Source organism: Colletotrichum scovillei (assembly GCF_011075155.1).
Source record: "Colletotrichum scovillei strain TJNH1 chromosome Unknown Contig00002, whole genome shotgun sequence".
Taxonomy (NCBI): Eukaryota; Fungi; Ascomycota; class Sordariomycetes; order Glomerellales; family Glomerellaceae; genus Colletotrichum; species Colletotrichum scovillei.
Genome location: NW_023336260.1, coordinates 4159623 through 4187217, shown reverse-complemented (window position 1 = coordinate 4187217; position 27595 = coordinate 4159623). Strand labels below are relative to the sequence as shown.

Genomic DNA, 27595 nt, shown 5'->3' with positions numbered 1-27595 from the left:
ATCGCAAACCGACTGGGACTCATCATCGCGAATAAGAGGAAGACCAAGATCATGAAAATCACGCTATTTACAATCGTCGGCATTATGAACATCTTTGTTATGAGCGTAATGTTTCCGATGCAAGCGACCCGGCCCAAACTGGGTTTACGTATCCAGAGATTCTACTCGCCCATCGACAAGATTCTCAGTTTGCTAATTGACCTTTCGTTGAACTCAGTGTTCTTGCGGAAGCTTCAACGCGAACTAATCGATAACGGCCTAGTCAAGTATCGATTACTATTTTTTCTTACAATTGCTGCTATAGTAGTTTCGCTATCTATGGATGTAGGTTACAGAGTGACTTGCCATTTTAGCCGTTTCCGAGAAATTTATACAAGACTGACTCTAGCCCTGAAGATTTCACTAATCGTTGTGGTGTTTCTATCGAACCCCTATTTATACGCTTCTATCCACCCTACTGTCTACAGCATCAAGCTTGCCATTGAAATGATGATGGCAGATTTTATCGCTCGGGTTGTGCAAGAGCAGCATCAGATTCAGGAAATATAAGGCTTATTGTTGCTAAACAAAAGTACGTTGATTCATAGATTAACTATGTTTAGCTATAAAATCATGTATATCCTTGGCTTGAACACTCTGGCAACGAACTAATATCTCAAAATAAACATTCGCAAATTTATTCGCAGAAATGGTATTGGAGCTAGTTAGAATGCTATCTTGACACAATGCAGGCCATGTTGCATGAACAAAAATAACGGAAGTAGCTATGGTGGATCGTGACTGATTGAATATTGTCTAGGAACACATTCTGTGTAATAAGGTAGCTAGGCCCCGCGCGAAACAGATAAGCTCTTAGTCACGACTTCTCTTCAACATAGATAATAGATCCAATTCGGGATCGCGTCGCCTAACTTGCACTTTTGCAGTTGGACTAGAGTCGAGTTGAATGCCTGATAGCACAGGCTCAGGGTTCGCACCTGGCACCAACTCGAAATCATAGTTCATGATCAAGAAGCATAAAGCAATCTTGATCTCATTAGCAGCAAAAAATCGTCCAGGACATGAGTGCTTTCCATGCCCGAAAGCGATGTGTTGTGGGGATGTTGTGGCAAGCTGGTGCAGGTTCTCTTGTCCCACCTGTTGGCGCTTTCGAAGCCATCGATACCCATCCCAGGATTTAGGATCTGGATGAACAGAAGGGTCCCACATAGAGTGCGCAGACACTCCCATCTTGGATCCCGCGGGAAGGATTGAGCCATCGGGAAGCGTAACATCGTTCAATGCCAGCCTGTTCATGCTCACCACGTTCGGTGGTTTGATGCGTTGGCTTTCCTTGATCACGCTGTCCATCAGCCTCAGCTTATAGAGCGCTGTCTTCTCCCATCCGTCTTGACTGATGACTGTGACAATCTCCTGTCGGAGGGCTGGGATAATCTGTGGATGGCCAATGATATCGAACAGGGTCTGAGCGAGGAGGTCGGTTGTGGTATGGACAGCAGCCATGGCGAGGGCAATTTGTGCCCGGCCTACGTCATAGCTCTGACCCTTGGCCATCTGTTCGAACCATTCGATCGCATCGTTTCGTACCTCCGGCTTCAAGCCCCTAGCAAGTCTTTGTTGATCTTCCAGTTGGCGCGCCCTTAAAATATCATTGATGATATTGCGTGCCGTTTGTCCCTGTGCGCGTACAGTCTTGCACTCTGGCAAAAACCAATGAACAACGTGACGAATTCCAGGAGGGTATTTCCGGAGCTCAACACAAGCCATGAAGCTGTTCACGGTGAATTCCTTGGTAATGTTGAGCCAAGCCGGATTGCGGCAGCCCACGTCACCGAGAAACACACGAGATGATATGCGCGCAACAAGATCCAAAAGTGCGGACTTGAGTACAGTCTCCTTCTGTTCTGCAGTGTGTCAGTTGCATTACTCAAGCGACACCGGGCCATTCCAAACTTTCAAAGTTACTTTACCTTTGGATTCCCCGAAGATTTCTCGGCATGCTTGGTCGCACTCGTCAGCTAGAGGACCAGTTACCTTCCCTAAGAAATTGTGTCAGGACATATTGAGTCTTGTAAATTTCGGAATACGAGATAGTTCACGGACCGAGAGATTGTGTGATCTTGACTCTGGTAACATCAGTGACCAGGGAAGTCAGGAATCCCGTCTTGAAAATCTCAAACCCAGGAATATCTGAAAGAAATTGCTGCAAGGTTCGTAAGTGAACCAGCCAGTTACCAAACAGATGCGATTGCTCAAACCTGGTTGACAAATTCCATAAAATCGAGGTCGGCTTCGTTGCGAATGCCATTGACAAATTCTGGGGGAAGGATAACCATCTCGCCTACATCGGCGATGATGCGAAAAGGTGTAGTATTGCCGACCTGCACGAATGAGTGAAAGTCAAGTTGAGACGGAATTCATGAGCCACTTACCTTAGAAAAACCGTCTTTGATGAGTTTGACTGAGTCAAATACGAATTGTCTTCTGGCCTTTGAATTACCAAAGTCGAAGATGGAGGTAGAGACGGTGACATCCGGAAACTTCGCGAGTTTAGATCTATTCAGGACGGGAATGGTTACGCAGAGAAGTATGAAGAACATGGACATGAAGAGAGGTCTCAAAAACAGCGTCTCAGTAACAGGCACCCCGACAGTAGCAGAGTTCGCAGCCATTGAGGCAGCTTGAGTAGTCCTGGCGTCCATGCTTATGGCTGCTGGCGATTGGAAGGGAAAGGTCGATTTGCCTGTTATGATTGCATATCATTAGTTCATCCCATCAACTCAGGTGCAGCATTCACCTCCTTAAATACTAATCTGGTCATGTTCCTGAAAAGTAACAAGACTCCTTCTCAAGATTGACGGAGCAGTCCGATGGAGCTACCCACGCTTGTATCCGTAGACGTGGACTGAAACACCGTACCGGAACCTTAGTAAGCCCGATACGAACACGGATCGGGTTACATTTGCCGTCTCTAGCTCCGGTGCGGCAGACATCTACGATCGGCACGGGCTGGATAATTACTAACGGCATTTTCGGAATCCGTCCTGCTTCACAATAGCCTCTATTGATTGGCTAAGCTACTAGATGTGACTTACAGGAAAGAAATAAGCTTTCTGGATAGTTCATTTGCAGCTCCATTCAGATACAGAAGACGGATACCGTCTAGGCCCGGTAGTAGTTGCGACAGCTTGGTAGTTCTACGTGAGTCAACGAGGAAGACCAGCTACGACGAATTACTAGACATCTCGCTAAGGCTGCGGCGCGCGTCATGACTAGCACCTAACTCCAAGCCACAGTTGACTATGGCTTGATGGGTACAACCTCTCGGATATGCATAATGGCCGAGGGAAAAGTGGCCCAGGCGAGCTTGAACAGGCATCGAGGCAGAAAGGAGCCATCTGGCACGGAGAGTCTAATGTCACTTCACAACGTACCACATGAATATGAAAAATCCGGTGCATAGGTACCTGCACGGTGTCCATCTGGTAGGGAACAACATTAACGATGGGAGGATTGATCGTCGAGAACGCGACCACTGAGCTTTGAATCGGCAGGGAAGTCCAAACCCGTGACGGTCAAAGTTGAAATGAAATCAGGGAGCGATTGCAGGACATGGACCACCTTGTGGGGGGTTTAGGCTAAACAAGCCAGCTTTCAGGGCTGGCAGCCCAATGACTGTGCAAGGACGCATGTTCAATCTTGTGAGAGGATTCATTCGTGAAGAAAACATTTTAGCAAGATCTGGCACAGTTCAATTGGGGATCTTGCAACGCTCCCAGCGCCGATCATGATTGAGTCTTGAGATTGAAGTTTCATAGGTGGCAGAATTCTTGCCTATGACGGATCTAGACGCTCACCGCTAAGGCTCTCTGCCAGACTAGTATGGTTGCTTCAGTGCTGTGGTATTTTCTGTTTTGGATGTCTCACGCAAATCGAACCAGAGTGTCACTCTCTTCGATTCCGGGATAACCGTTTCTGCAGACAAGGCCAATTTCATAACTAAGGCTGGTTTTGGAAGGGTGACCTGCAGGGCCGGGAGCTGTAATCCGACCTCCGGCTTCGTCTCAATGACTCATGGCCTATCGGATAAATTCTAGAGGTAACGTTTGCACATTTGCCTTTTCTTTCTCGCACTATAGCATTTTCCAGTCTCCAACCAATATTTGTGCGTTTTCTACTCAGTAAATCCTTGACATAAATTATTTGTGAACTATTTGCCCGTCATTGTGACCATGGATTTATACATCCGACCACTGTCAGTCAACGATCTTGATCGGTGCGTTGCGGTGGAGGCCGCAGCCTTCCCCCCCGCCGAAGCAGCAACTCGCGAAAAGGCAAGTTGCTTCCCATATTAGCCTTCGTTGTTATGGACAAATTCATCATCAAGCTACATCTTATGCCCTAAATCCCTGCCAATTCGTGCATAACTAGCCACTAGCACACATATTGCCGCAGTGTTCAGGGGTAAGGGCGCGCTTGCAAAGAAGGTCGCCGAACATATCTAATTCGATTGTGCATTCAGATTGAATATCGACTGACGGTTTGCCCCGAACTCTGCTTAGGATTATTTGCCCGTAAGGGTAAGAGCAGCCCAGAGAGCGTTATCCGACAAGGGATCACCCCGGTCTACAGCCCATCCGAAACTTCGAGTCGTGACGAACTTATCGCACACACAATTTCCACCAAGTCAGTCTCTTCTGTTGTCACAGACGAGGATATGGCTGTCCCATCTGCGTGGAAGACAAACCCGACCGGTACATACGGCGTAGGGCATCGACCTGAAGGCAAAACTATCACTTTGCATTCACTGGCTGTCGCGCCCCATTTCCAGAAGTCGGGTTACGGCAAAACCCTCATGGCATATTACATCAAGCACATGATGCAAACGGCACAGGCAGAGAGAATTTCCATTCTCACTTACGACAGGCTGGTTTCGTATTATGAAAAGCTGGGCTTTACACACTATGGCAAGAGTCAATCCGAGTATGCTGGAGTGGCTTGGCACGATTTGGTATGGTCTCTTAAGGGCAATCATACAAGCTTCCTGCTGACGTTCTCCATGTAGGCTTACGAATTCAATATTGCGTAGTTCTCCTTGGCAGCTGGATCAAGTTCCGGCTTTTCATTTTGGGCCATATGCTAAATAGAAATTAGACCTGGGGTTTGAGCAAACTATTCGTATTTCTCTGGTCTCCTTTTCGAAATCTACTCCTTGTGTCTGGTAGAAACATTGGAACACGCTAGCGTCTTCTCTTTGCAGCGGAGAGCCTAGCTTTGATGCTCCGACGCCAGAGGCGATGCGAGAAGAATGGTCTACTGGAGAGGGGTACCGTGGTCGCCTCATACGACTCTGATAGACCTGGTGCTCCATCTCATTACGGCCGATAGCGTTTTCATCTATGATGGTGAACATATCTGTTTTGCTTAACCAAATTAGTATGAAGCCGCCTCATGCAAAATCTCCAGTTAATTGTAAGAACCGGAAGGCAAAGTCTTGGATTACTTTGTCACAGGCTCGTAGTACCAGCCAAGTGGAACCAGGCTCAAGATTGGAAATTCCGCGTGGATTATGTCTACAGTCCTCATCTGTCGGCTTGCCATAGTTTCGCGGCTGCCAAGAATAGCCAAAATTCCCAGCCGAAGGCATATCATTAGTGGAAAAGTTCCACAGCTCAGCTTTACGGAGGAAGTGCTGATGATCGTCGTCTTTGGTAAAGTATGCATGCCTTTATACTGTGTTTAGCCCCAGATGACCTTACGGGGGGGTTGCGGATATCTGCTACCCATAGTCCGTTTGGCTGGCGTTCAAGAGCGAGTACCGCTGGAAAAGGAGTAGTATCTGGTGGCTATAGGTTGAGAATGAGAGATGTTCTTTAATACGAAGTATCATCAAGAAGTGGGAGATCATGGATAGGTGCCAAACTTTTCTCCATACAGGTCTAGGCCTTAACGTCGGATCCAGTGTCATATCAATGGTTACACCACGAAATCTATTCATATCACAAGCTATCGGTCAGACTTATTTGTCACTCAGTCTATGTGTTGCCACTACTCAGCCGACATTGCGAGTACTGATGCCTTTCAATGTACCTAAAAATAAGAACTATCAGTTCAGAAGAACCGGTATACTGCCATGATGGTAGCTAATAATGAAGATTCTTGGAGGCGGGAGCTAGCCATTATCGATTCGTGTGATCATCGCAAAACGAGCATGGAAGCTCTTTTCCGAGTTCATCCCATTGGAACAGTCAAGTTCACCGTCGTAGGAAGTTCTTGCCAATATCTCCCTCAGATCTATGTTGTCAGAAAGCCACGATCCTATGTTTTCCCAGAACGTTTGGCGGTATCCGTCACCGCTGAACTCATGGAAACGACCTGCTGAGTGTGTTTTCAAAAATTGAAGTACCTTTGGCTATCTTGTTGTTTTACTCAACGCTCATCAAACGATGTTTCCCACTCACAGCGTCGTTAAACACGTACAGAAATGCTGTCATTTGGTGCAGTAATACCCCCATGGCTAAAGTTCTGATATATTTGAGCTTCATCCTCTTGTACCTGTTTGCTCGAGTGCACGTGTCTCTCTTGGTTATGTAGTAGATTAGGCAATACGTTCATCCCGTCGAGTTATTTGCGGGGCTCGGTTGGCATTGTCCGGCACATGAGCATTGGAACTGTTGGGTCCAACATCTTGCTTTCAAGTTTAGTGTGGACACCGTAGCAGCTTGAGCTAGCTTGTACGCCTGAATATCGCACCCTGGCACGTGTGACGGGACGCATATTCAGTATCATACCTCGGCCTAAGTCAATGACAAACTACGTTCGAAACACGGTATCTTAACTCGCGCACAGGAAAGTCCTCTCTTGATAAATCGCAATGCTGGTTATCGCAGTCATAGAACCTAATATTGGGCCGGCAGCGACTGACCCAAATGATCTCTCTCGCTTCGCAACACCGTCCTGCGTTGGAACAATTCCTTTACGAATCGTGTTCAAAGTCGTGTTGACTTAAATCGATAAATTCCTTGCAGAAGCTGTGTTGTCCACAATACCGGTCCAGGCTAACCGGAAATTTCTTTCCTTACAATTTTGGGCAAGACACGACAACACCCTTGAAAGCCTACCTTGGCCAATCGTGTCCAAAAAGAGAGAAAGGACCGTGACAAACGATCCGGGATTCCAGTAGGCGACCTGATCAACCGCCGAACATACGCCCAAGAACTCCGGGGCTTTGCTTCTCTATTGCAATCTGGCTATGGAGTATCCGTACTTACCTCCGTAACATGGCTGGATTATCTCAACAGTGCCTTATCCCAGGGTTTTGGGTGGGGATGGCCCAGACGCATTCGATGGCAATTTGCTCGGTGTTTCCCGTCTATGGCGACGATCATTCTACACAGAAACTAAGTTTTACGTGGCAGTTGTCAATGTTACTCTAGCAAGTCTAGTATCGTGGTGTTCATCCTCTACGGAACGCGTCAATCGGGGAAGATGAGTGAACAGAGCTGCAAAGCACCGCAGTGAGACTATCGCAACAACCATCACAATTGATGTTACCATCTTACAGTAGTAACGATATCTTCCATCAGATGTCGATGAGTTTCATGTGTGCTGATAAGTGATGATCGTCCTGTTGTCTTATCCATCCCCCCACCCGATGTAACACTCACTTGACTCACCTACTCTTTGCAGACGACCCTGCTGCTATTCCCTCCCTTTTAGGTAACGTTTTGTTGGCTAGGTCGCGAATCCAACTCATTCAGGATCAGAACGGTATGTGCCGCACATTTGGAGTGTCTTGATGAATGCAGGCTATTTCAACACCAGCATTTACCGACGAGATGATCGCCCGGGGTACTGCCGCGGCAGTCGTGTATTGGCAGGAATTGCCAGCATGAATACCATAGCACCCATCACTTGTGCGCTAAGTTCGATGGTTGCTTGTTAAGACTGTCTACGGAGTATGGTAGCGAGACCGAATTTGGAGAGCCATGTCACCGAAACAACGCCAGCGACACTATAATACGACAGCGGGCAAGGGTAACAGAAGGGCTGGACTCCAGATTTGCGAGCTGATTTTCTGCTCGGAGGAGCACAGGAGCATGTTGGGCAGCGCCTTCGCCTTACGGGATATCAGGTCGCATTGATAGAAGCAGATCGTCTGCTTGATCAGGTCTTCGTGGCCCCCACCAAAAGAGCGTTCCTACGTGTCTGTGGTGGCCAATTACCTGTGCGTTGGGGCGGCGTGGATTTAAATTGGGACCAGCGGACATTCATCCGCGACACCCGGGCTCCTCTTCAAGAACAAGGATCAAAATCTGACGCAATTCCAGGTCTTTTTATCCGATCAAGAGCTGCGGGTCAGTCGCGAACTGTACAAGCAAGTACGGAGTAGTCTGTCTGTCAGTCCTTGAGGCTCCTTGGCGTGGTAAATGAAACCACCGGGTCGCTGGTAGATTGGGAACTGGAGGCAATAGTGTGTATGGCACGGCTGGACATGCTCGTGGCTGTCAAGAGTAAGATGAAGAAATAAAGTTGCAATCTTGCCCCAATCGCAAAGACAATCTTCAAGGACCCTGCATCACCTCCTTGTGAGGGAGGGAGAGGAAGCCAAAGAGTCAGTAGTAACCTGTCATGATTGTCTCAGAAACCAGCCGATTGCACGCCACAATCCCACACGGTAGATGAAGAAGAAGCATCAGAAGAAGCCGTAGAAGCAACAGCCTCCACAAGAAACGCCCTAGAGGAAGCCCCGTCATATGGTTGACTACCTACGCCCGTAGACAGCTGTCAGTGTCAGAAGAGAGGCGCAAAGGGCCGGCTGGCTTGGTCCGGGTGGCCTCCCCTAAATGGGACGCCGATGACACCGTAATACGAGTGGAGATGGCCTGAGACAATCAGTTCCCTATTGCAGAATAGCATCGGCTTCAGTCCACATCGTTGGGGGTGACACTTTTGTTCCTCCTTCTACCTTTGTGTACTAGTGTAGCATCGCATCTCCCATAATTCCTCCAGCCAGTCGCAGAACAGAACTCGGTTGAGCGTGGCTTTGTGCTCTTTCGTGTTCCCAAGGCCATGTCATCCATCATGTCCGCACAGTCACCCAACGCTGTCTGTGCGAAGGTCCCAGTGAAATTCCAACCTCCACAGCTTGGGCAGCAGATAGCCACGACTCCTTATCACTTTCAAGCCTCAACGCCCAACTTGCATTACTCCGGCAATGTCCGCCTCCGGCCGCCGGCCGTTCTGCTTACTGCTTTTGTCGATAGTCAACGCGTTTGGTGTGAGCCGGGCGGAGCAGTGCTGTCAGACAATTGAGGGGTGGTTCCATGTCGCCAAAGCAGGATCAAGTGAGAAAAAAGTGGTGCCATGTTGGGTGAGATTCTGAATTGAGCTCGCTTCTGCATGGGCTGCAGAACACCAGCACAGCACAGTCGCAATTATGCACGCGAGAACACTCATAAGAAATTTCCCGTTGTCCTCCCCAGCACCAACAACCTTGAAATCAACACCTACCTTGCTACTACGGTCCGGAAGGACTGGGTGCTGTAGTATTGTATGGTCAAGTCCCAACCCGGAAAGACATTTGCCGATGAGATGGATTTACGGTTAGAAATGCAGAGAAAGTTTCCTCTTGCCCGAATCCATCAATTTAGCCCTCTGGAAACAAAATGGCAGGTCAAGGTTCAGCATTGCATCCATGCACGCGTGCCAGTGCCATTCGCCATCGTAACTTTTCCGAAAGCAGGCGAACATCATCGAGATGGCCCCCAACTCTTCCCAATCCTCCATCACGGTGGATTTCGTTCCCTGCCACACCTCGTGGGAAGCTGGTCAGGGACAGCAAGGCATCGGAGTTGTGTTTGAGGAGCGGCCCATTGTCACCCTACCACGACAGGACCCCTGAATCTCTTTCACCATCTCGCGACTCTTGGCGAAGGAAGCCCCCCGAGGTTCAAGAGTCTTCAATCTCTTCGGGACTAATGCGGGGGAAGGATTCCAGACAGTGGACTCTTCGGCCGGTAGCTGGATACGGCCATTCCACCGGCTGCTAACCACCAGACTAACACCAACGTAGGCGATAGCGTGTGAGGCTGGATTACCCGAGATGTGGTTCGCCCCATCTGCCGACATTTGCTCACACCAGGGTCGACACCTCTTACCCGCTTTCAACGTAGCCCAGCATGCGAAGATCTCACTCCAATACGGGATAGATTCTCCAAGAGTCCAGAAGCTGCAATTGGAGTCTTCCGGGGGTGGCCTGCTCATGTTGCATTCTGCAAGGTTCTGCGCAGGTGTAAGTGTGACGATCAGGGGTGCTGGTGTCTCTCTCCTCTCTTCTTCCACTCACGCCGCATGGCAGCAACAGGGCCAGGCCGCACTCATACGGTCGCAGTAGCGCAATTCCGTGTTTTTTTCCCACATTGTCCAGGAACGCATATCTTCAACAAGGTCCCTCCCATCCCTCTTCGTTCCTGTCAGGATGGAGAACCCGAAGAACGACGTCCCGAATCTGCGGTTCCTCTCACGGCCCCTCCCTTGACAAACACGACTCGTCGTTCGATCCCTTTTTCCTTTGCCCGAGTACGGATATCAAAGACATTGAATCGTCTTGTCCCGATCGCGATGGCGGAAATCGAGAACCGCGGCCCGCAGCTGGTGGCCGTCGGCATAACGCTCGTCACAACAGCCATTGTCGCAACGACTCTCCGATGCTATGTCCGAATCTTCCTTGTCAAGAACTTCGGAGTCGACGACTGGTGCATGCTTGCTGCGATTGTACGGAAACCAATCTTTTCCTCTTCCTTCGCACCGATGCGTCCGAGATGAAATGTGGGAGATTTCAAGCTGACCAGAGGACCAACCTGCAGACATCATTCATCCTCTTCGTGGCATGTGCGATTACGGGTGTGCACTACGGAACGGGTCGACACAAGGTGAACCTCACCGATGATCAGTGGTCAACCGCCATGATGGTAAGCTTCCGACAGCCCTCTCAATTCTTTCGGGGTGGTGAAAAGCGATGGGATGATAGACACTGACACGCTGAAGTTCTGGTGGTACTGCTACCTGTGGTACTGTTTGTCGATGATCGCCTCCAAAATCTCCATCGGCTACTTCCTCCTCCGAATCACGGTTCGCAAGGTCGACGTCTGGATCATTTACAGTGTCATGATGATGACAGTCTGCACCGGCGTCGTGTTCTTCTTCGTCACTCTCCTCCAATGTCAACCGATATCCTACTTCTGGAACAACACGACCCAGAGTGGCCGCTGCATCCCCGTGGATGTCATCATCGCTCTCACCTACCTCTACAGCGCCTTCAGCGTCATCTGCGACTTCACGTTTGCTATTTTGCCCATGGTTCTCATCTGGAAACTGAAAATGGACCACAAGACCAAGCTGGCTCTTGTTCCAATCATGGCCATGGCCTGCATGTTCGTGCTCTACATCCGTCTGCTTGCGGCCAAATGACTGACCACTGCCCTCTTTAGTGCCAGCGCTGCCGTCGTTGTGCGTATGCCATTTGTCAAGGACTTCAAGAATCCTGACTTCCTTTGTAAGTCGAGCTTTGCCCCATGTCTCATCGTGATTGATTTAAGGTTGGTGGTGGCTGACTCGCGCACTTCCAGATGCAACCGTCGATATTGCAATCTGGTCCACCACTGAACAGGGTCTGGCGATCACCGCAGGTAGCCTTGCAACGCTCCGCCCACTCTTCCGACTCGTAGGATACCGACTCGGCTTCACATCCATGGGACCCTCGCAACTCCACGATTCCGAACGCGGCGCCCCATCTGCCATGGGTGGCAACATCAAGAACGTCAGCAACAGTAGCTCAAGCCGGGGCCAACGACGCGGCCCTTTCAGTCTTACCACCTTCATGTCCAAGGATGAAAGCGAGAGTCACGAGATGGGCAGCGGCAGCGATCAAGAACGAAACCAGCAGCAGAAGATGTCTTCAAGTAAGCGCGCTCGCGGCTGGGAGTCGACAGGAAGGCGGGATAATGAGAGCGAGACTGAACTAACTTTCGAAGCCTCAAAGGAGTCGGTGGGGAGCGACCGCGACAACATAGTCGTTGTTCAAACCTTCTCTTTGCGGGAAGATCGATTGTAAATGTTGTACACATGCTTACTGTAAACGGTGATTCTAATAATCAACGCCTCACGAATGGGAATTGGGACATGGTATATATAAAAACTTAATTGACCAAGATGTATATGAAGACGTCCTTCAAACACGGTCGAATTGCCATCATGCAAATGTCAGATCCATCAGACCAATCTGATGTCTTGAGACCTACTTGATAGGAGATGCATCAGATGAACCACTCTCCAAAACTAAGGCACATGATTGGTATGCACTTGCGAGAGTAACTCAACAGCAAGCCATGATTTTGTGTTCTCCTGAACATACCTGGAAACTCATCGTCTAAATCTCGATAAGCCACTCCGTCGGGAGCGTTGAGAGCAAGAGGCGCAGGCACACGAACTACACCGGGGGCCGCAACATTAAGGCACAGGAAGAAGCGTTTTGACAGATCGACCTTCCGGTGACTTGAATTCTGCCAATAGAGCTACATATGGTCTCTGAGGTCTTTCCCCAAGATTGCCCGCGCCACAATGAGCGAACATTCTTGTGTCATTCATTCGCCCAAGCTCCAGACCAACCACGGCTTCGGCAGCCACGATTACGACAACCATAGAGCCTGTGTGATCATGCCAAGTAGAGACACATTTGGCTTTGCAAGGAAAACTTCGACGCAAGAAGACTCGCAGTTCTCTTTTCCCAGCAACGCGAGCCGTCACCCAATTTGTCGCAATGCGCATATTGTCATCCGACAGCAATACTGTACTTGGTGTTGCACGGTGAGGCTGGCGATGAGTATCACTGTTACTAAAGACTAGCCACTCTGGCTAAAGCGATACGCCAATTCTTGAAATTTTGGCAGAGTGTCGATCCGAAATAACAAGTTGATTTGGTTGCCACTGCAAAGCATCGCAGTCCACACCAACAGCATTGCTATGCAGTGCTGAAATGAGTGTAAAGCACACCAGCTGGAGAGTACGCTCAGGGCCGCCTAACAATGTCGCCTCGGAACCACGAAAAGCGCAAGCATAGTTGTTTTCCTCGTTGTGATTTGACTGGACACAAATTGCTCCGAGGACATTCGAGGGTGGGTGGTTCGTCCAAATGGTTCTCTAAATATACTTCCTCATCGCTCTGTTTCTTGAAGTGATTCGTCTTTGGGTCCCAGGACCGCAAGTACATCCTTATTCTGGTCGACGGGGACATAGCCTGCTACATCCGATCCCTTCAATGGCGAGAATCACTCTCAGGAGTTTTGAAACTTAGTCGCTAGTGCGCAGTGTTGGATTCAAGTCTCGTCCTTCATGGATGCGGCACTGTGTTGGGGCCTCGTTGGGCCAGCTTGCACTCCATTCTGTACTGGCCTCGGAAGACGGTTCAGAGAGTTCTGGTTGACCTGCGATAACGGTGTTATTGGCGTCAATGGTGTTGTCGAGGTTCTATCAGCATTTTCCATGCTCTGACCTCGCGCCAGAACAGCCAATGAGTTCTTAAGCGCATTTAATTGGGCCTGGAAATCGTTGCTTTCGGTTGCAGGCTGACGGCCGGGATGAGGCTGCTGCTGTGTTGATGTTGTCTGCTTTTGGCGTTGAAGCTCGGCCTCGATCCGATCCATTCTCTTGGCCTGTTCTTTCTTTGCTTTCGCCTGTTCGGTAACGTGGTTCGTGAGGCGGGTCTCCACCATTGCGATGCGATTGTGGAGAGTGCCTAGGTGTTGATCTAAGGAGGTTTTGCTAACATCAACGAGTGTTCTGCAGTTATTGATCAAGGTTGTGCTGATGGCGATAGCTTCCTCCATCTTCAAAATTCGAGGCATGTAATCAGCATTCGGTACTTGGTCGGCGATGGCTCTTTCTATCCTCTCAAGGCGGTCTTCAAAGCCCTCTGGAGGCGGCAGGGTTGAGTCAGGTCGCGTGCCCAACCGTTCTTCCAATGCGGTTAACCGTGTCTCCGTCTGGATGCTCTGCTGAGTATCTACCATTTTTCGACCTTCTGATCCTATTCGGACGGTTTTTTTGCTTATCTCGGAGGCTTGAGACGACTCTGTGTTGGAAAGAAGACCATGTTTGACTTCCTTCATCTCTTGGTTCAACGTCTTCAAATCGCCTTCAAAGCTTGTGATAAGACCATGCTGGTCTTGCTGCCGTTGTTCAATACTTTGGCTCGATTTGCGACATGTCATAATCTCCGCAACAAGGCTGTTTATCTGGCTACTGAGTACATCCAACCTTTGAAGGGCATCTTGGCACTTTGAAGCAGTGAGCAGGTTGAGCTGGTCATGTGCTTTTCGGATATCTCGTGAAAGCTCCTCAGATTCCATAACGAGGCTTGTTTGTTGTTTCAAGAGCTGCATGGTCTCGTCGTTTTGTCCAACTCTGGCCTCGAGCAGTCGGAGTAGCTCATCGTCATACTGCGACTGTTTCTGGTGTCCGATAGTGGCTGGGTCATCCAAGTGCGGGTCATATGTCTTGTGTTGTTCTTCAGCCAAATCCTGAGTTGCACCAAGCATCGAGCCTGCTGCCACATGGTGAGGAGGTGTTCGTCGATGGTCTTGGCCGCTCATTACTTGGCTAGAGGGCTCCTCGTGACAAGGGGTGAGCTGCCAATTCAGTCGCGGGGAGCATGACGGCGATTCCGGGAGGCATTGCCTTTTCAAGGAGTCGGGTGCATCAGGGCTAGGTTTCCTTTTCCGCCCTTGGCTTTGAATGAGGTCATCGATAGCGCTTTCTGAAGCATCCTGAGTAGACGACGGCCTGATGTTATCGTAGCCGAAAGAAGCTCTGCATTGCCTATCCGGTGTTGTCGTCGAGATGCTTGGGAGGCTCTTGCCAGAAGGTATCATCTGGAGGTGGGCGCTAGTGGAAGAGTCCCTACGTTGGCGCTGGCCCGATGGTACTGATATGCGCGAAGCCAGATCCTTGCCGATGCTGCGTATGCTTCCACCTCTTATTTGAAAGCTCGAAGGTGTGCCCTTCTTGATGGGAAACGCCCCATACGTGGGAGGATTATCTGGATCGATGATAGACATCCGGTCATGCTTCATCAGCTCTGACCATGACTCCTCAACGTACTTCCACTCTTCTTCAAGTTCCTGGGTTGTCGGCTGGGCCTCGACTGGCGGGTCAGGATCCCGGGAATTCCAGGCGTCGATGAGATTACTCAGGAAGTTATGGCGCTTCTTGTGGATCTTGGGGGTTTTCAGGTATACGCGACGACGATCCGAGTAGATTTCTGCGAGGTCCTCGACCATTCGAGAGCTGGCATTACACACACCCCAGTGATCGCGTATGAAGTCCCAAAAGCGGGTGCGATCGAAAGCCAGATGTTGACATCGTAACAGAAGCCGAAAAAGAATAACGAGGTTAATGTGTATGCGCTCTTGACGATCGGACAAGGTCTTCAACTCGACAAATCTGTCAAATCTCTTTGCATTGCCAGGATGAAGAAGAATCGCTTTAGACAGCACTGAATCCGGCCACGGGGGAAGCGGGAGCGAGACGGCTGTGATCCAGAATATGTCGTTGTAGTCCCCTTTCCACACCATGGTGTACTATGAATGGTTCAAGGTCCGCGAGGGTGTTGCCAGGCTAGACTCCGGTGTGGAACGCAGATGCTGGTATCGAGAAAGAGTGTGGGCATGAGAGAGCCGACGTCAAGATATCTGCGTGCGTGACACTGACGCGAAAGGGACGGGAAGCAAGGATGGGAGGGGCCACGACCGCGCAGAAACCGAGAACGCGGAACCTGGGAGATGCCGGCGCCGCCGCGCGTGGTGGTTTCAGGGGTCCACCCAGGGGGTTCAACGTTCTGTGGAGTCGACTCGGCGAGGATTTAGCTGTCAGTGTTCGCTGGAACGAACTAGGTACCTATTCGTGAGGTGCCTAATTGTTCTCTTATCACCGACGGGTATTACCTAAGCCAGACTTCCCGGGGCACACCAAACTCATTCATTCTCACATTTCGTCACACTCTCAGTCTCATTCACAGTCTCACTCTCACTCTCGCTTTTAGTTACACGCTCACTGCTGCTCTGGAACTAAGCAATTTCATACTCCATTCTCATCATTCATACCACCATTCCCACCGACATCATTAACATCATTTCCTCAACGCCAATTCAAGTCTGCAATCGCAATGCTCACCAGCACGACCTTAATTCGAGACGTTCAACCCATAACCAGCACACTCCGGAAGCGCACCTTGTTAGAAATCATGTGTTCCGAAGCCTTCTTCGCGTCATCCAGTGAGAATCTCTCAACCATGCACTTGATGCCGTGTGTTGCTGCAAAGTCAATGGCCTCCTCCGAGTCCATCTGATGTCCACTGGGCCATCCACAAACCGACTTGCCTCCAACGATAAGGTCAATCGTGTCGACCTCCAAGCCTCCGACAGGCGCCAAAACGCACAGCTTGCCGCCTGGCTGCAAACCACCGGTAAGCGGCGAGATGATCTTGGGGTTGGGTGCTGTCGCAAGGATCAAAGCAGCACCTCCTAGTTTCTTAAGCTCCTTGACGGGGTCTGTTGCGCTCGAGTCGATGTACTCATGCGCACCCAACTTCATCGCAAAGTCCTTCTTCGTAGACCCGGAACTCAGGACCACGACTTTGTAGCCCATGCGACTGGCGTACTGCACGCCAAGATGACCCAAGCCGCCGAGACCCTGAATGGCAACGAGATTGCCTTGCTCGATTTGCATCTTGCGAATGCTGTTGAAAACGGTAACACCGGCGCAAAGAAGTGGTGCTGCTTCCGCAGGATCGACGTCCTTTGGCACCCGGACTGCCGACTCGGCACGGAGCAGCACGTACTCGGCATACCCACCATCCCGGAACACACCATTAATCGTCTCGTTATCACAGGCTTGGAAGAACCCCTTTTGGCACTGTCGACACGTTCCGTCATGACCTGCATGTCACCATTAGAAACAGCTCTCCACGTACAAATGCATGAGGACTCTGGGACAGACACACCTCCGTGCCAAGCACCTCCAACACGCTCTCCGCCTGTGAACCGGCTCACGCCTTCGCCCACTGCCACCACGTCGCCAATGATCTCATGGCCCGGGATCCGTGGGAAAACGTCTCCGAAACCACCTTCTGCCATGCCTACATCGGAGTGGCATACCCCGCATGCTAGAACTTTGACGAGGACGAGGCCGGGACCTGGTTGTTTCAGGTCCTGGTCGACAATCTTGAGGGGCGCGCTCTTGGACTCGATAACGGCCGCCTTGAAGGTTTTTGGAAGTCCCGACATTGTGAATCGTGATCTTGCGGTCTTGGAAGCTGAGTGTCAGGGTTTGGAACACAGAGAAAAGATGTGCTATGAAAGAGAGAGGTTGCTCTTGCGTAGACCTTAACTTGGAGCGGCGGGATGGCCACTACTTATATGCATGCAGGACTAAGGGTAAGAAGTCAGTCTGTGTATCACACATATCGACTTGACTGGTGCAAAACTGGAATCCACGCTTTCCGAGAGGGTCGGGCAAAGTCAAGTCCAGACTTCCAAGCCCCTCATTTGTTTACTAATAAACAGAATAGCTCCAGAGACCCAGTACCCAGACGCCTGCACTGCTGATAAGAACTCCTGGCTGCAGTCATCTCCTGTAAGCTTTGCATGTCTCTTAGGATGCTTCCAGAGAAGCTTGGGTTGTCGGTAAGACTAGGACGGATTGAGAAGAGGGGTTCAAGTGTGGTGGCGCTGATACCATGGCTACGATGACATCAACGAGACTCAATTCAACCCTCATGGATGTGAGCCCCTCCCATAGCTCCAGGATAGAGCTGGTTGTGCAAAGAATATCATCGATGGTAGAGTCGTTCTACCCCTACTGTGTAAATTCAGATGGAATTAATCGGCCGCCCGTTGCTGCCAAGATATGTACGGCCATGACACCGTCACAAATTCCGCGGAGGCCATGGAACCCACGCATGATCTGCTTCTCGGGGATATCTCTACCTGGCCTTCGTGGCAAGAGCAAATCCACCAAGTTGTGTGTGGCTGGAGGATCAACTGCGGCTTGGGAGAGATCTCATGGGACCCATCGGCAATCGGCGCGCCGAACGCAGACTTACGTCCCGTCCTGCATAACTCCGTCAGCCAATGAAATATTTTTCCTTTTCGGTTTTGCAGGGGTCTCTTTCTCCAAAGCCGACAGATACGGACGAGCGAGTCCTCCGTTTCGTTCGTACCTTAAGGTAGCCACGGCAGCATGCTGGGCGTAAAGGTACCTTACGCAGTATGTTTGTCACGGAGTTCAATTGCCTCAGCCTTACCGGGGCAAACAAGGATTCGAAACCATGCCAAAGCTAAGTCGTCAAGCTTTCCTTAGCACGCGTACGGATGAGAGATGTGTAGCATTCGTGATTATCCTGAGAGCTCCGATATAGCCGGTAAGCTATCCACCAGCTGAGCACTGAAGTACTTTTCTCGCGCTTCGCGCCAAACAAAGAACTTTTGATGGCCGTCCGAGAGCAACAGAATGATGGAGAATACTGCACAATTGCGGAGATAGCAGAGCTTGATCTGATATTCCCTTCCAGAGCCTCCCCACAACCTCGGCCTTCGCGCGCAAGGAGCTATGCTCTCAGGCAGCGAAGTCTTGAAGGCTTAGCTCTGAAACCACGCCTTCTGGAGGTGCAAACCGAAGTCCCCGAAACTCCATGAATGTGGTCATTGATGGAGTTGATGGATCTTTTGTCGCAGTAGCTGAAAGCTACCTCGGGTATATAAATGATCAAAGCTGCCCACTTCCTGTACTTTGTCCTCTGAAATAAATAAAAAACAACGGAATATCACTTTAATAGAAGCTTCAAATACTTCAGTCACACAATCCAACCGTCCAACGTATCAACAGAGCTTCACGTACAAGCAGGCCTAGAAATATCATTACACGCAGAATGTCTCTCCAAGATAAGGTCATCCTCATCACCGGAGGTTCCAAAGGCATCGGCAAGGCCATCGCTCTTGATGCTGCCGCGCAGGGTGCCAGGATTGTTGTCAACTACAGCAGCGACTCAACCGCCGCCGACGAAGTTGTCAAGGCCATTGGTAGCGACCGCGCTATTGCCGTGCGCGCCGACGGCTCCAAGACGGCCGAGTTGCAGAAGCTCGTGGATGTCACCATCGACAAGTTTGGCAAAATAGATGTGCTGATCCCCAATGCTGCCATCATGCACATGCGCACTGTCGAGAATACTACGGAAGAGGACTTTGACCAAATGTTCAACACCAACGTCAAGGGACCCTACTTCTTGGTACAGGTATGCGATCCAATCCATTTCGACGTGCCCTTGTGTTCTATAAGACTTACCTTTTCCGAAAAGAAAGCTCTCCCCCACATGTCTGAAGGCGGCCGCATCATCTTCCTCTCAACAACCGTCCTCGCTTCAAGTAGCCTTCCCCCGCCGTACCTGCTCTATGCATCGACAAAGGGCAGTATTGAGCAGATGACCAAATACATGGCTAAGGACCTTGCCAAGAAAGGCATCAACGTCAATGCTATCGCGCCTGGCCCCACCGGGACCGATTTGTTCTACAAGGGCAAGACGGAGGAGATGCTCAAGAATATTACTGCCAGCAGCCCCTACAACAGAATTGGTACACCAGAGGAAATAGCCTCTGTGGCCATCTTCTTGTCAGGAAAGGAATCATCTTGGGTGACGGGGCAGACCATTCGCGTAAACGGAGGGGCTGCATGAGATGCATGTAATTAGACAAAGGCTTGCGCATGTAGTGCTAGTCCTTAATATAGAATTTCCATGTCCGACTCCTTGGCCTCACTCCATCGAGGCAATCACTCAATATGGGATCATGGACCATCTTGGACGCTCTTTCAATATCCCAAAAATCTAAAGTTCAACTGATGGCGCCGCTAGGGATTCTACTGAGCCCCCAAGGCAGCTAGTGCATTGCGCAGCTCCTTCACTGCCGTCGGCACGTCTTCAAAGTTGAGCGCAGATATAGCCCACTTGGCGTGCTTCTGTGCCTTTGGCAAATCCATATCATCCGAAGGTGCACTGCTTGGTGCCCACGACTTGTGTGAACCGGCAGCCACCTCGGCTCTGGGCTGAGGTACAATCGGCGGTGGCTTGAATTGCTGAGGCGCCGGAGGTGGAGGCGACTTGGTTACATTAGGAGGGGGTATCTGAGGCGGCTGCCACGGCGACGCAGTGTTGGCCGGGCTGAATGACGGGCCGGTCGAGGATGCGGCATAAGGAGAAGGGGCTGACGGTTCGTTTGCCTTGGCGGAAGAGTCATTTACGCCGGATTGGCTCAAGGGAGATGGCGGGAACTGTTCGGGAGGGTCAAAGTAGCCCTGAGTCTGTGGTGCCGGCGGGTTGAGGTCGTTTGCCGACGGCACTGATGGAAGATCGAGCACGCTGGACTGGGCAGGCTCAGGCTCGCTGGGCTTGGTTGTCGGCGCGGTCTCTATCGGTGCCGATGCCTTTTTGTAAAACTCGGTCTCCGGGTCGTCCTCGACGGACGCAGGCTTTGGGGACGTTAATCCTTGGACGTCTGGGTCGTTAGGATCCAGCGCAGGAAGAACATCTTCGGCTGCGGGCTCTTCCTGTTTGGGGTTCGACTCGTTGGGATCCTTGCCCTCCTTCAAAGCCTTGAGTATCCGAGCAGCGTTCCACTTTGCATATTTGACCTTTTTGAGCGTTTCTTCGTCTACAGGTCCCCAAATATTGCCCAGTAGGAGGAAGGTTGCAGCGGCATCGAAGGTATCAGCGGTTTGCCTAGGTTCGAAGCACGTTAGGAGGCAAGGAAGGTGGTGTTATCGTAGTGGACAGGGCGTACCTGGTGACGCGATTCGCGCGCATAACCTTCTCTGCCCTGTCGAGAGTTTCTTGTGCGAATTGCTCGACATATGCTTGCCCAACTGTGTCGTCGGTGATGGCTTCTTCTTGAGCGTTCTCGGTTTTGGTCTGGCACGGCAACTATCAGTCTCTGACGCACAGCAACAACGATAACATCATCATCGTCCTACTGACCTGCTCAAGCTTATCCATAAGATTTGTCGTGTATGAGAGACTCTCATCGTCGACATTGTGCAGACCCTTGGCTAGGATTTGGTTGACCACCCAGTATTCGCCTGTGTGTGTATCTGGTCAGTATCTAGAGCAACCTCCGGCCATGCAGTAGTAATGGAGATGCCCAGACATACACCAGTAGGTCACCACAGGTTTGTGCTGCCGCAGCTGATTTGCGCGATTGATGAATCTCGTGATGTCTGCCTGTCGCAGGCTGTCGGGGATCGGCTCGGCCATGGCTGCGGCGGCGGCGGCTGCAGCAAGCAGAAGGAAGAGGGTTCGAAGGGCGCGATGGACAGTATCGGGAAAAGACGCTTTTGATCAGTATCGGGGTCCGGACGAGAGCAAGGGGAAAACCCTTTTGCTCAGTGACAGCTCACGGGCGCAAAGATGTAGCGGACTTGCGACGAGTGGTGCTGCGCCAAGAGGTAGGAGACATGTATTCCGTATCTTGGAAGCCTTACCGCAGGTGACTTATCAGCAGCAGCACCCCACACGGCGCACATCACAGCGGGGTGGGAAGGTCATCGGGTACGTACCTGCATCCATCAGGTGGACGACGACCTCAGATTGTGAGGTACCTTAGGTACATACTTTCAGGGAGGTACGTCCACAGAAGGAAGTACTGCGGCTTGTGGTGCTCAAAATGTGGCTCAAGCTCAGCAGAGCTGGTGTGGGGTATGTGGCTGGTGCTCAGGCCAGATGCTCCGATACAATTGACTGGAAATTTCCATGGTTCCATTCCCAGGCCGAATTAAGCCCAAAGGTGAGGGGTTCGCGTCTCACAGTTCCACGCTGGCCTCTTTGCGCTGCGAAGAAGCCAACTAAACTTTTATGCTTCCCTTTGCTTGCTTTCCCAATTCCATAAATGCAGACAGGGACAGAGCTCTCTCACATGGCTGAACCCAGTTCCATGCTCTGAACGTTTTATTCCCACACCTTTTCTCTTATCTCCCGGCTTCCTTTCCTCCCTTCCTCTCTTTCTGTTCTCTCTCCCTCTACCTTGCCCATCCACGTACGTCTCCATTGTCTCTGGCGTCACATCACTTGCTGCCGTCCGGCGCCCTTCTACTCACCTTGCCCACCCCACACTTTACGCCTACAACAGATAAGGTGCATTGCTGCTAAACTTTATCCACCACGATGCATCACCCCACTCTCATTGCAGCTGGCGCTGCCGTTTTGTCGGCTTTGCCCGGCGCCCACGCTGGCATGTATCCAAAGAGCTCTGCTGTGCTCCAAGTTGATGCCAAAAACTACGACAGCGTGATTGCCAAATCCAACTACACATCGGTAAGGCATTTTTCATGGTGTTGTTTACATCAATCACATCTTCTTCCAACATGCTTACCTGAGCTTGCCAGATTGTCGAGTTCTATGCTCCCTGGTGCGGTCATTGCCAGAACCTCAAGCCTGCTTACGAAAAGGCTGCCAAAAACCTGAATGGTCTGGCCAAGGTTGCTGCCGTCGATTGCGACGAGGATGCCAACAAGCCTCTCTGCGGTCAGATGGGCGTGCAAGGCTTCCCTACCCTCAAGATTGTGAGGCCTGGTAAGAAGCCTGGCAAGCCCGTTGTCGAGGATTACCAGGGGCCCCGTACCGCCACCGGCATTGTTGAGGCTGTCGTCGACAAGATCTCCAATCACGTCAAGCGCGTTACTGACAAGGACCTCGACTCTTTCCTTGAGGGTGACAAGCCCAAGGCAATCCTATTCACTGAGAAGGGCACCACTAGCGCTCTGCTCCGCAGTGTCGCCATCGACTTCCTCGACGCTGTCACAATTGGTCAGGTTCGCAGCAAGGAGGCAAAGGCTGTCGAGAAATTCGGAGTCAAGTCTTTCCCCGCCCTGGTGCTACTGCCCGGCGGAGACAAGGAACCTATTGTCTACGATGGAGAACTAAAGAAGGATGGGCTGGTGTCGTTCATTTCCCAGGTCGCCTCCCCCAACCCCGACCCCGCGCCCAAGGCCGACAAGAAGAAGGCCGACAAGAAGGCAGAGACGAAGCCTGAGAAGAAGAGCAAGCCTGCGTCCGAAAAGTCAAGCACCAGCACTGCCACCGAGCAGGAGGCTACCCCTGAGCCTGAAGCCGCCACCGAGACCCCGTCTTCTGAGCAAGCCGCCCCTGTCCTCAACGTCATTCCTCCATTGCCCATCGCCAACACGCCCGGGAGACTCCTGTCGGAATGCCTCAACACCAAGTCCCACACCTGCGTCCTGGCCTTCGTGCCTTCCAAGGAGAACGAGAAGGCCGAGAAGGCGCTTACCAGTCTGTCAGAGATCGCCCACAAGCACGGCCAGGCCAAGCGCAAGCTGTTCCCCTTCTTTTCCGTCCCCGACGAGAACCCGGCCGCGGCCACTGTCCTCAAGAGCCTTGGCCTTACTAGCGAGGTTGAGATCATAGCCGTCAACGCACGCCGGAACTGGTGGAGACACTACGAGGGCGATTTCGATGCGACGAGCGTCGAGAGCTGGATTGATGCTATCCGTCTTGGTGAGGGAGCGAAGAAGCAGCTGCCTGATGGATTGGTAGCTCAGGAGATCGAGCCCGAGTCTTCGGAGAGCAGTGCGACCGCCTCTACCGCAGCCACGGATCCTACTGCCGAACCCGAGACGGAGGCGCCGAAGGAGGCACCATCTGAAGCCCCCGCGCCGCATGATGAGTTGTAAACATCCGCTTATCCTCTACAATCTGCATGAATGGTTAGCTAGGACCGTGTGTACATTAGTTAGTCAATGTGATGGGAGAAATCTGACCATTGCCAATACCGCTGAGCCCCTTCTGTGGTTGATGCTGCCTTCCATGCTCCCACTCATGATTCCATTTCCAAGTCCAAGCCGGTGCCTTTCTCTACCGTACCCTCTTGTACCATTTGACGGCCCTTCTCCTTGACCACGCGGTCCATAAACTGCCGCACCTGTTTGCATCCATCTACACCAACAGCAAGCATGCCCTCCAACCGGCTGACCTGAACACGGCTTTCACACACTAACACGGCAACACGGTCTGTGAGGCCCAGCGTTCCCACTGTCATATACGGCAGCTCCTGCTCTTCCTGGGTGTTGAGATCGAGTAGAGGGTCAGCACCATCATCGGCGGCTGCGTATGTAGAAGTTGAGCCGGCAGTGCAAGCAGCGATGTAGTCGGTCATGGGAATGCCAGCATCGATGAGTGCCAGCGTCGAAGCGTTCAGAAGGGCCGCCAGAAGGGAACCGTCCTGCGACAAAACATGTAGAGAGATGGTGATGCTGCTGTGGGGGAAGAGGTGTGTATGAAGGTTCGCCGAGACAGCTTTGGCAATGGTAGCCTCGAGTTCTTGTGACCGCCTGCAAGGATCGAACGATTAGCCGAGGCAATACGCACATGCACTCACTCAATGCACTTACTTGTCGTTGCGGCCTCGCTTCATACGGTCGACAGAGCTAAAACCGGCGACGACGAGGTTGACGGTAACGGCAGCTTCCTTGGACTGGCCGCCGGCACCTCCGCGACGCTGTGGTTCAGCAGGTCCTGTAACAACGCACATGACCTTTGTGTGGCCCATCTCGAGGTAGCTCGAGCCATCGGCGGCTTCCTGGGTACGGATCTGGGCGTGCAGGCGTCGGAGCTCGTTCCAGCGGCGGCCATCAACGCGCAGGAGCGCCATGGAGTAAGTGGAGGTATCTAGAGGCATGATTGGGCCACCTGCGATTTCCTTGGTTGTATATTTGCGCTGAATTCAGTGGTCGTAGGTGGAAGAACAAATGGAGGGATCGCGAGCGCAGAAAGTTGTTGACAAAGTGTTGCACAGGGTGGGATGCGAGGCTGTTGCTGTTGCGACTGCGACAGAAGGATAAAACCAAATTTTTGGAAAGCGTCAATCCACCCACCGCCTGCCTTTGGCCACGCTGGGAAAGGTGGGATGGTGGGGCCGGGCGGTCGGTGAGACGGCGTCCGGGTCCCGGTCATCTACGTACAGAGCTCGGGCCTTTGAACCCCTGGGACCCTGGGCTTCCCATGGCCCGCACTGTCCATCCCGAAATCGCGGGGAAGCTCTCCCATCTTGGTGGTGGGAAGACCAGAGAGGAGGGAATCTCGAAACTAAAGAAGTAACATCAGACTCGGCAAGGATGTTGCAAGTAAATTCGACAACGACCAGCTGCCACCTTCACTACACACAGCTGACTGTGACTGGTAGGAATTGAAAACGCGGGGTAGCGAGAGTCAATGCCATGTTTTCTTCTCGCGCTGAAGGTACACTGTATGAGTTCGCGCGGACTGTTGAAGGGCGGTTTGGAACAGGAAGAGACATGCAATTGCTGCTTTCCGAAATCCTTCGTCGTTATTCTCCTTTGATTACGAGAACATTCAAATCTCACTCACTGCCGCCACGAACCGTATCATTTAGGTTTGAACCTTGGTAGTGTTGATGACCGGTGTCTTCGTTCTCATTCCTCGTTATGCTAATATTACAATCTTGTTGCAGGAGGGATGATGGTGTCGGTTACCTGGAGCAGCCACATTGCTCGACCGAAAAGTCCATGCCCGCCTTCATGTCCGTGCCATCCAGTCCCAAAAAGAAAAGAGCTCAGTTCCGTTCGCGAGCTTGCCCAAAGTAAAAGGAGAGTTGATAGTCCACGCCGTTTAATTTCAATTGTTACCACTCAAGCCATGACCAGGACACCCATAGTGGACGTGTTGAACTCGGACGCCGGAGGCACCAGAACCAAGGAGTTGGTTGGCTTAACCTCGTCGTCTTCGGGCCCATCAGTCCATCCTCTCTCAGGGCCCCATCTGATCTTCCGGTTGTTCGCCGATGTCACCTCCAGAAGGGCCCGCATCATTCCACCCGACTTCTTCACACCAGGCCAGGCGTCGAAATATACTGTGTCGATCCAGGGCATCTGGTTGAATATTTCCGTCAGGAGAGACTGGCTGAAACCTTCATAAAAGCCATCCGACCGGCGAAAGCCGTTAAAAATGCCGTCGCTAGGATCGCATTCGACCAGTACCGTCAAGCGACGGACGTTGACGCACTCGTGGAGGCCCAGAGCTGGCGTCACCACCCATCCTCGCGGCGGCTTACTCCATCCGGGACCAAGGCGAAGCTCCAAGGATGTAATGTACGATCTTGAGCTTGGCTTCATACGAGCCAAAAGCGGCTTCTTGCTTTTGAAGTACTTGCCCGGGTGTGTTGGGAAAATGCGGAACGGGCGGCTACTGTAGAAGTAGTGAGAGACTTCTTGATAGACAGTGCGGCACGTTCTTTGGATTCCGAGCTTTTTGTGGTAGGTCTTGTAGTTGTCCGGGTCGAGGTCCACGACGCCACTACTGCCTTCAAAATAATAGTCGTAAATCTTGAGGCGAAGTTCTGATGGCAAAGCCATGAACGCAAAAGGCTTGGCCTTTCTCCTGGCTGCTCTTCTCTCGCTCAGAGTGAGAGAGCCGATACTGTCTCCAAGTGCATCTATTTCAACTTCGGAGGCATACGTCGACGGGTAGGCGGAGCTTAGTGGCGTGGTAAGAGTAGACGCAATCGGTGTCGGGTCGAGTGATGAGCCGGCGGCTCTCGATATCTTGCCGCGGCGAACCATTGTTGCAGTCAGTGGCTCAGTTTGATATGCGTGATGCTAAGGTATCTTGGGTTATTGAATCCTTTCCAGGTATTCGATGTATACTCAAGATATTGAGGTTTTCGTAATGCGCCAACAGGGTTGATGGGTAGGAGCGTCGGGAGTGGCGGGGTGGCGGGGCGGCTTTTTCCTCAAAGAATGGGATCTTGTGGTTATGTGCAGAGATTTCAACAGCTTTGTGTTTAGTTTGTTTGGTTGGTGAAGTTGTTGCAGGTCGACGGACAGTCTCGCAGAGCGTAGAGAATCACAGAGGGTGGGCCCATTGTGATCGTTGATGCGAACTTGGGGACCACCCTCTAGAATTCACCACGCGCGACGGCCATGGTGACGATAGAGGCAATTGTGACGGTGCTAGGTTGAGTTGAACGGCTTGTGATGATGTGACTGTATCTGAGGGATTCGGCCAGGTTAGGGGAAGTTCGAGGGTACTCTTTGAGGGTTGCAATAAGAGGGAAATGCGAAGTGGAAAGAGTTGCGGATGGAAGTAGGTACTGGGGGTCTGGCGCAGTTATGAGGGGGGGGCAGCACTCAGGATGGACGGACACTCGGTGGGCGGTGGTGGATGCAGCTCATGCATGAAGGTCACTGCCGGAGGGGACGAAGGACATCCATCGGTCGCGCGTCCGCCATTCAGACAAGGTTCGCACGTGAGCCGCTTCCCAGAGGACGTGCACCTGATTAACTAAGCAGACGCGAGCTGTGGCCAATCATTGCTGTAGAGAACCCAAGGTGGGACAGCATCTGCATCGAGAATGACCTCATTCAAGGTTCCTTATCCGTACAGTGACTTACCTAAGTGTACACTTATCGCCGATGGAGATAGCCGGAGAATACTCGGCACCCGGTCGTACCTTGGTGGATC

The 27595-nt window shown here is 51.5% G+C and overlaps 10 protein-coding genes across 10 annotated transcripts; 4 read left to right on the top strand and 6 right to left on the bottom strand.

Moving 5' to 3' along the window:
* Positions 1–852: 852 nt before the first annotated feature.
* HER10_EVM0006326 (cytochrome P450) lies at positions 853–2702 on the bottom strand (the record flags this gene model as incomplete). Its single annotated transcript, XM_035475914.1, has 5 exons — positions 853–1904; positions 1971–2039; positions 2104–2203; positions 2259–2381; positions 2433–2702. The coding sequence occupies 5 exons, from the start codon at positions 2700–2702 to the stop codon at positions 853–855; spliced, it is 1614 nt and encodes a 537-aa protein (XP_035337278.1).
* A 1412-nt stretch (positions 2703–4114) lies between these two features.
* On the top strand, positions 4115–5089 carry HER10_EVM0008952 (GNAT family; the record flags this gene model as incomplete). The annotated part of the gene is made up of 3 exons (XM_035478457.1): positions 4115–4334; positions 4523–5011; positions 5066–5089. Exons 1-3 carry the CDS (start codon positions 4233–4235, stop codon positions 5087–5089), a joined length of 615 nt encoding a protein of 204 aa, XP_035337494.1. The 5' UTR covers positions 4115–4232.
* Positions 5090–10183: 5094 nt separating this feature from the next.
* On the top strand, positions 10184–12183 carry HER10_EVM0011124 (uncharacterized protein). The gene is made up of 5 exons (XM_035480562.1): positions 10184–10776; positions 10869–10973; positions 11050–11435; positions 11493–11557; positions 11631–12183. The coding sequence occupies exons 1-5, from the start codon at positions 10354–10356 to the stop codon at positions 12113–12115; spliced, it is 1464 nt and encodes a 487-aa protein (XP_035337684.1). The 5' UTR covers positions 10184–10353; the 3' UTR covers positions 12116–12183.
* A 994-nt stretch (positions 12184–13177) lies between these two features.
* Positions 13178–15632, bottom strand: HER10_EVM0012944 (uncharacterized protein; the record flags this gene model as incomplete). The annotated part of the gene is made up of 1 exon (XM_035482319.1): positions 13178–15632. The coding sequence occupies one exon, from the start codon at positions 15630–15632 to the stop codon at positions 13377–13379; it is 2256 nt and encodes a 751-aa protein (XP_035337834.1). The 3' UTR covers positions 13178–13376.
* A 386-nt stretch (positions 15633–16018) lies between these two features.
* Positions 16019–17715, bottom strand: HER10_EVM0001879 (alcohol dehydrogenase GroES-like domain-containing protein). The gene is made up of 2 exons (XM_035471613.1): positions 17060–17715; positions 16019–16994 (listed from the first exon to the last, which is right to left on the bottom strand). Exons 1-2 carry the CDS (start codon positions 17340–17342, stop codon positions 16255–16257), a joined length of 1023 nt encoding a protein of 340 aa, XP_035336928.1. The 5' UTR covers positions 17343–17715; the 3' UTR covers positions 16019–16254.
* A 1155-nt stretch (positions 17716–18870) lies between these two features.
* On the top strand, positions 18871–19786 carry HER10_EVM0003454 (short-chain dehydrogenase; the record flags this gene model as incomplete). Its single annotated transcript, XM_035473129.1, has 2 exons — positions 18871–19348; positions 19412–19786. The coding sequence occupies exons 1-2, from the start codon at positions 18986–18988 to the stop codon at positions 19784–19786; spliced, it is 738 nt and encodes a 245-aa protein (XP_035337057.1). The 5' UTR covers positions 18871–18985.
* HER10_EVM0013338 (uncharacterized protein) lies at positions 19713–21547 on the bottom strand. The gene is made up of 4 exons (XM_035482700.1): positions 21256–21547; positions 21083–21183; positions 20889–21016; positions 19713–20827 (listed from the first exon to the last, which is right to left on the bottom strand). Exons 1-4 carry the CDS (start codon positions 21356–21358, stop codon positions 19969–19971), a joined length of 1191 nt encoding a protein of 396 aa, XP_035337864.1. The 5' UTR covers positions 21359–21547; the 3' UTR covers positions 19713–19968.
* A 717-nt stretch (positions 21548–22264) lies between these two features.
* Positions 22265–23790, top strand: HER10_EVM0010744 (uncharacterized protein; the record flags this gene model as incomplete). Its single annotated transcript, XM_035480195.1, has 2 exons — positions 22265–22414; positions 22486–23790. The coding sequence occupies 2 exons, from the start codon at positions 22265–22267 to the stop codon at positions 23788–23790; spliced, it is 1455 nt and encodes a 484-aa protein (XP_035337652.1).
* Positions 23791–23933: 143 nt separating this feature from the next.
* Positions 23934–24794, bottom strand: HER10_EVM0006192 (3' exoribonuclease; the record flags this gene model as incomplete). The annotated part of the gene is made up of 2 exons (XM_035475784.1): positions 23934–24447; positions 24508–24794. The coding sequence occupies 2 exons, from the start codon at positions 24792–24794 to the stop codon at positions 23934–23936; spliced, it is 801 nt and encodes a 266-aa protein (XP_035337266.1).
* Positions 24795–25434: 640 nt separating this feature from the next.
* Positions 25435–27317, bottom strand: HER10_EVM0005018 (uncharacterized protein). The gene has a single exon (XM_035474644.1). It carries the CDS (start codon positions 26692–26694, stop codon positions 25765–25767), a length of 930 nt encoding a protein of 309 aa, XP_035337172.1. The 5' UTR covers positions 26695–27317; the 3' UTR covers positions 25435–25764.
* Positions 27318–27595: the final 278 nt, after the last annotated feature.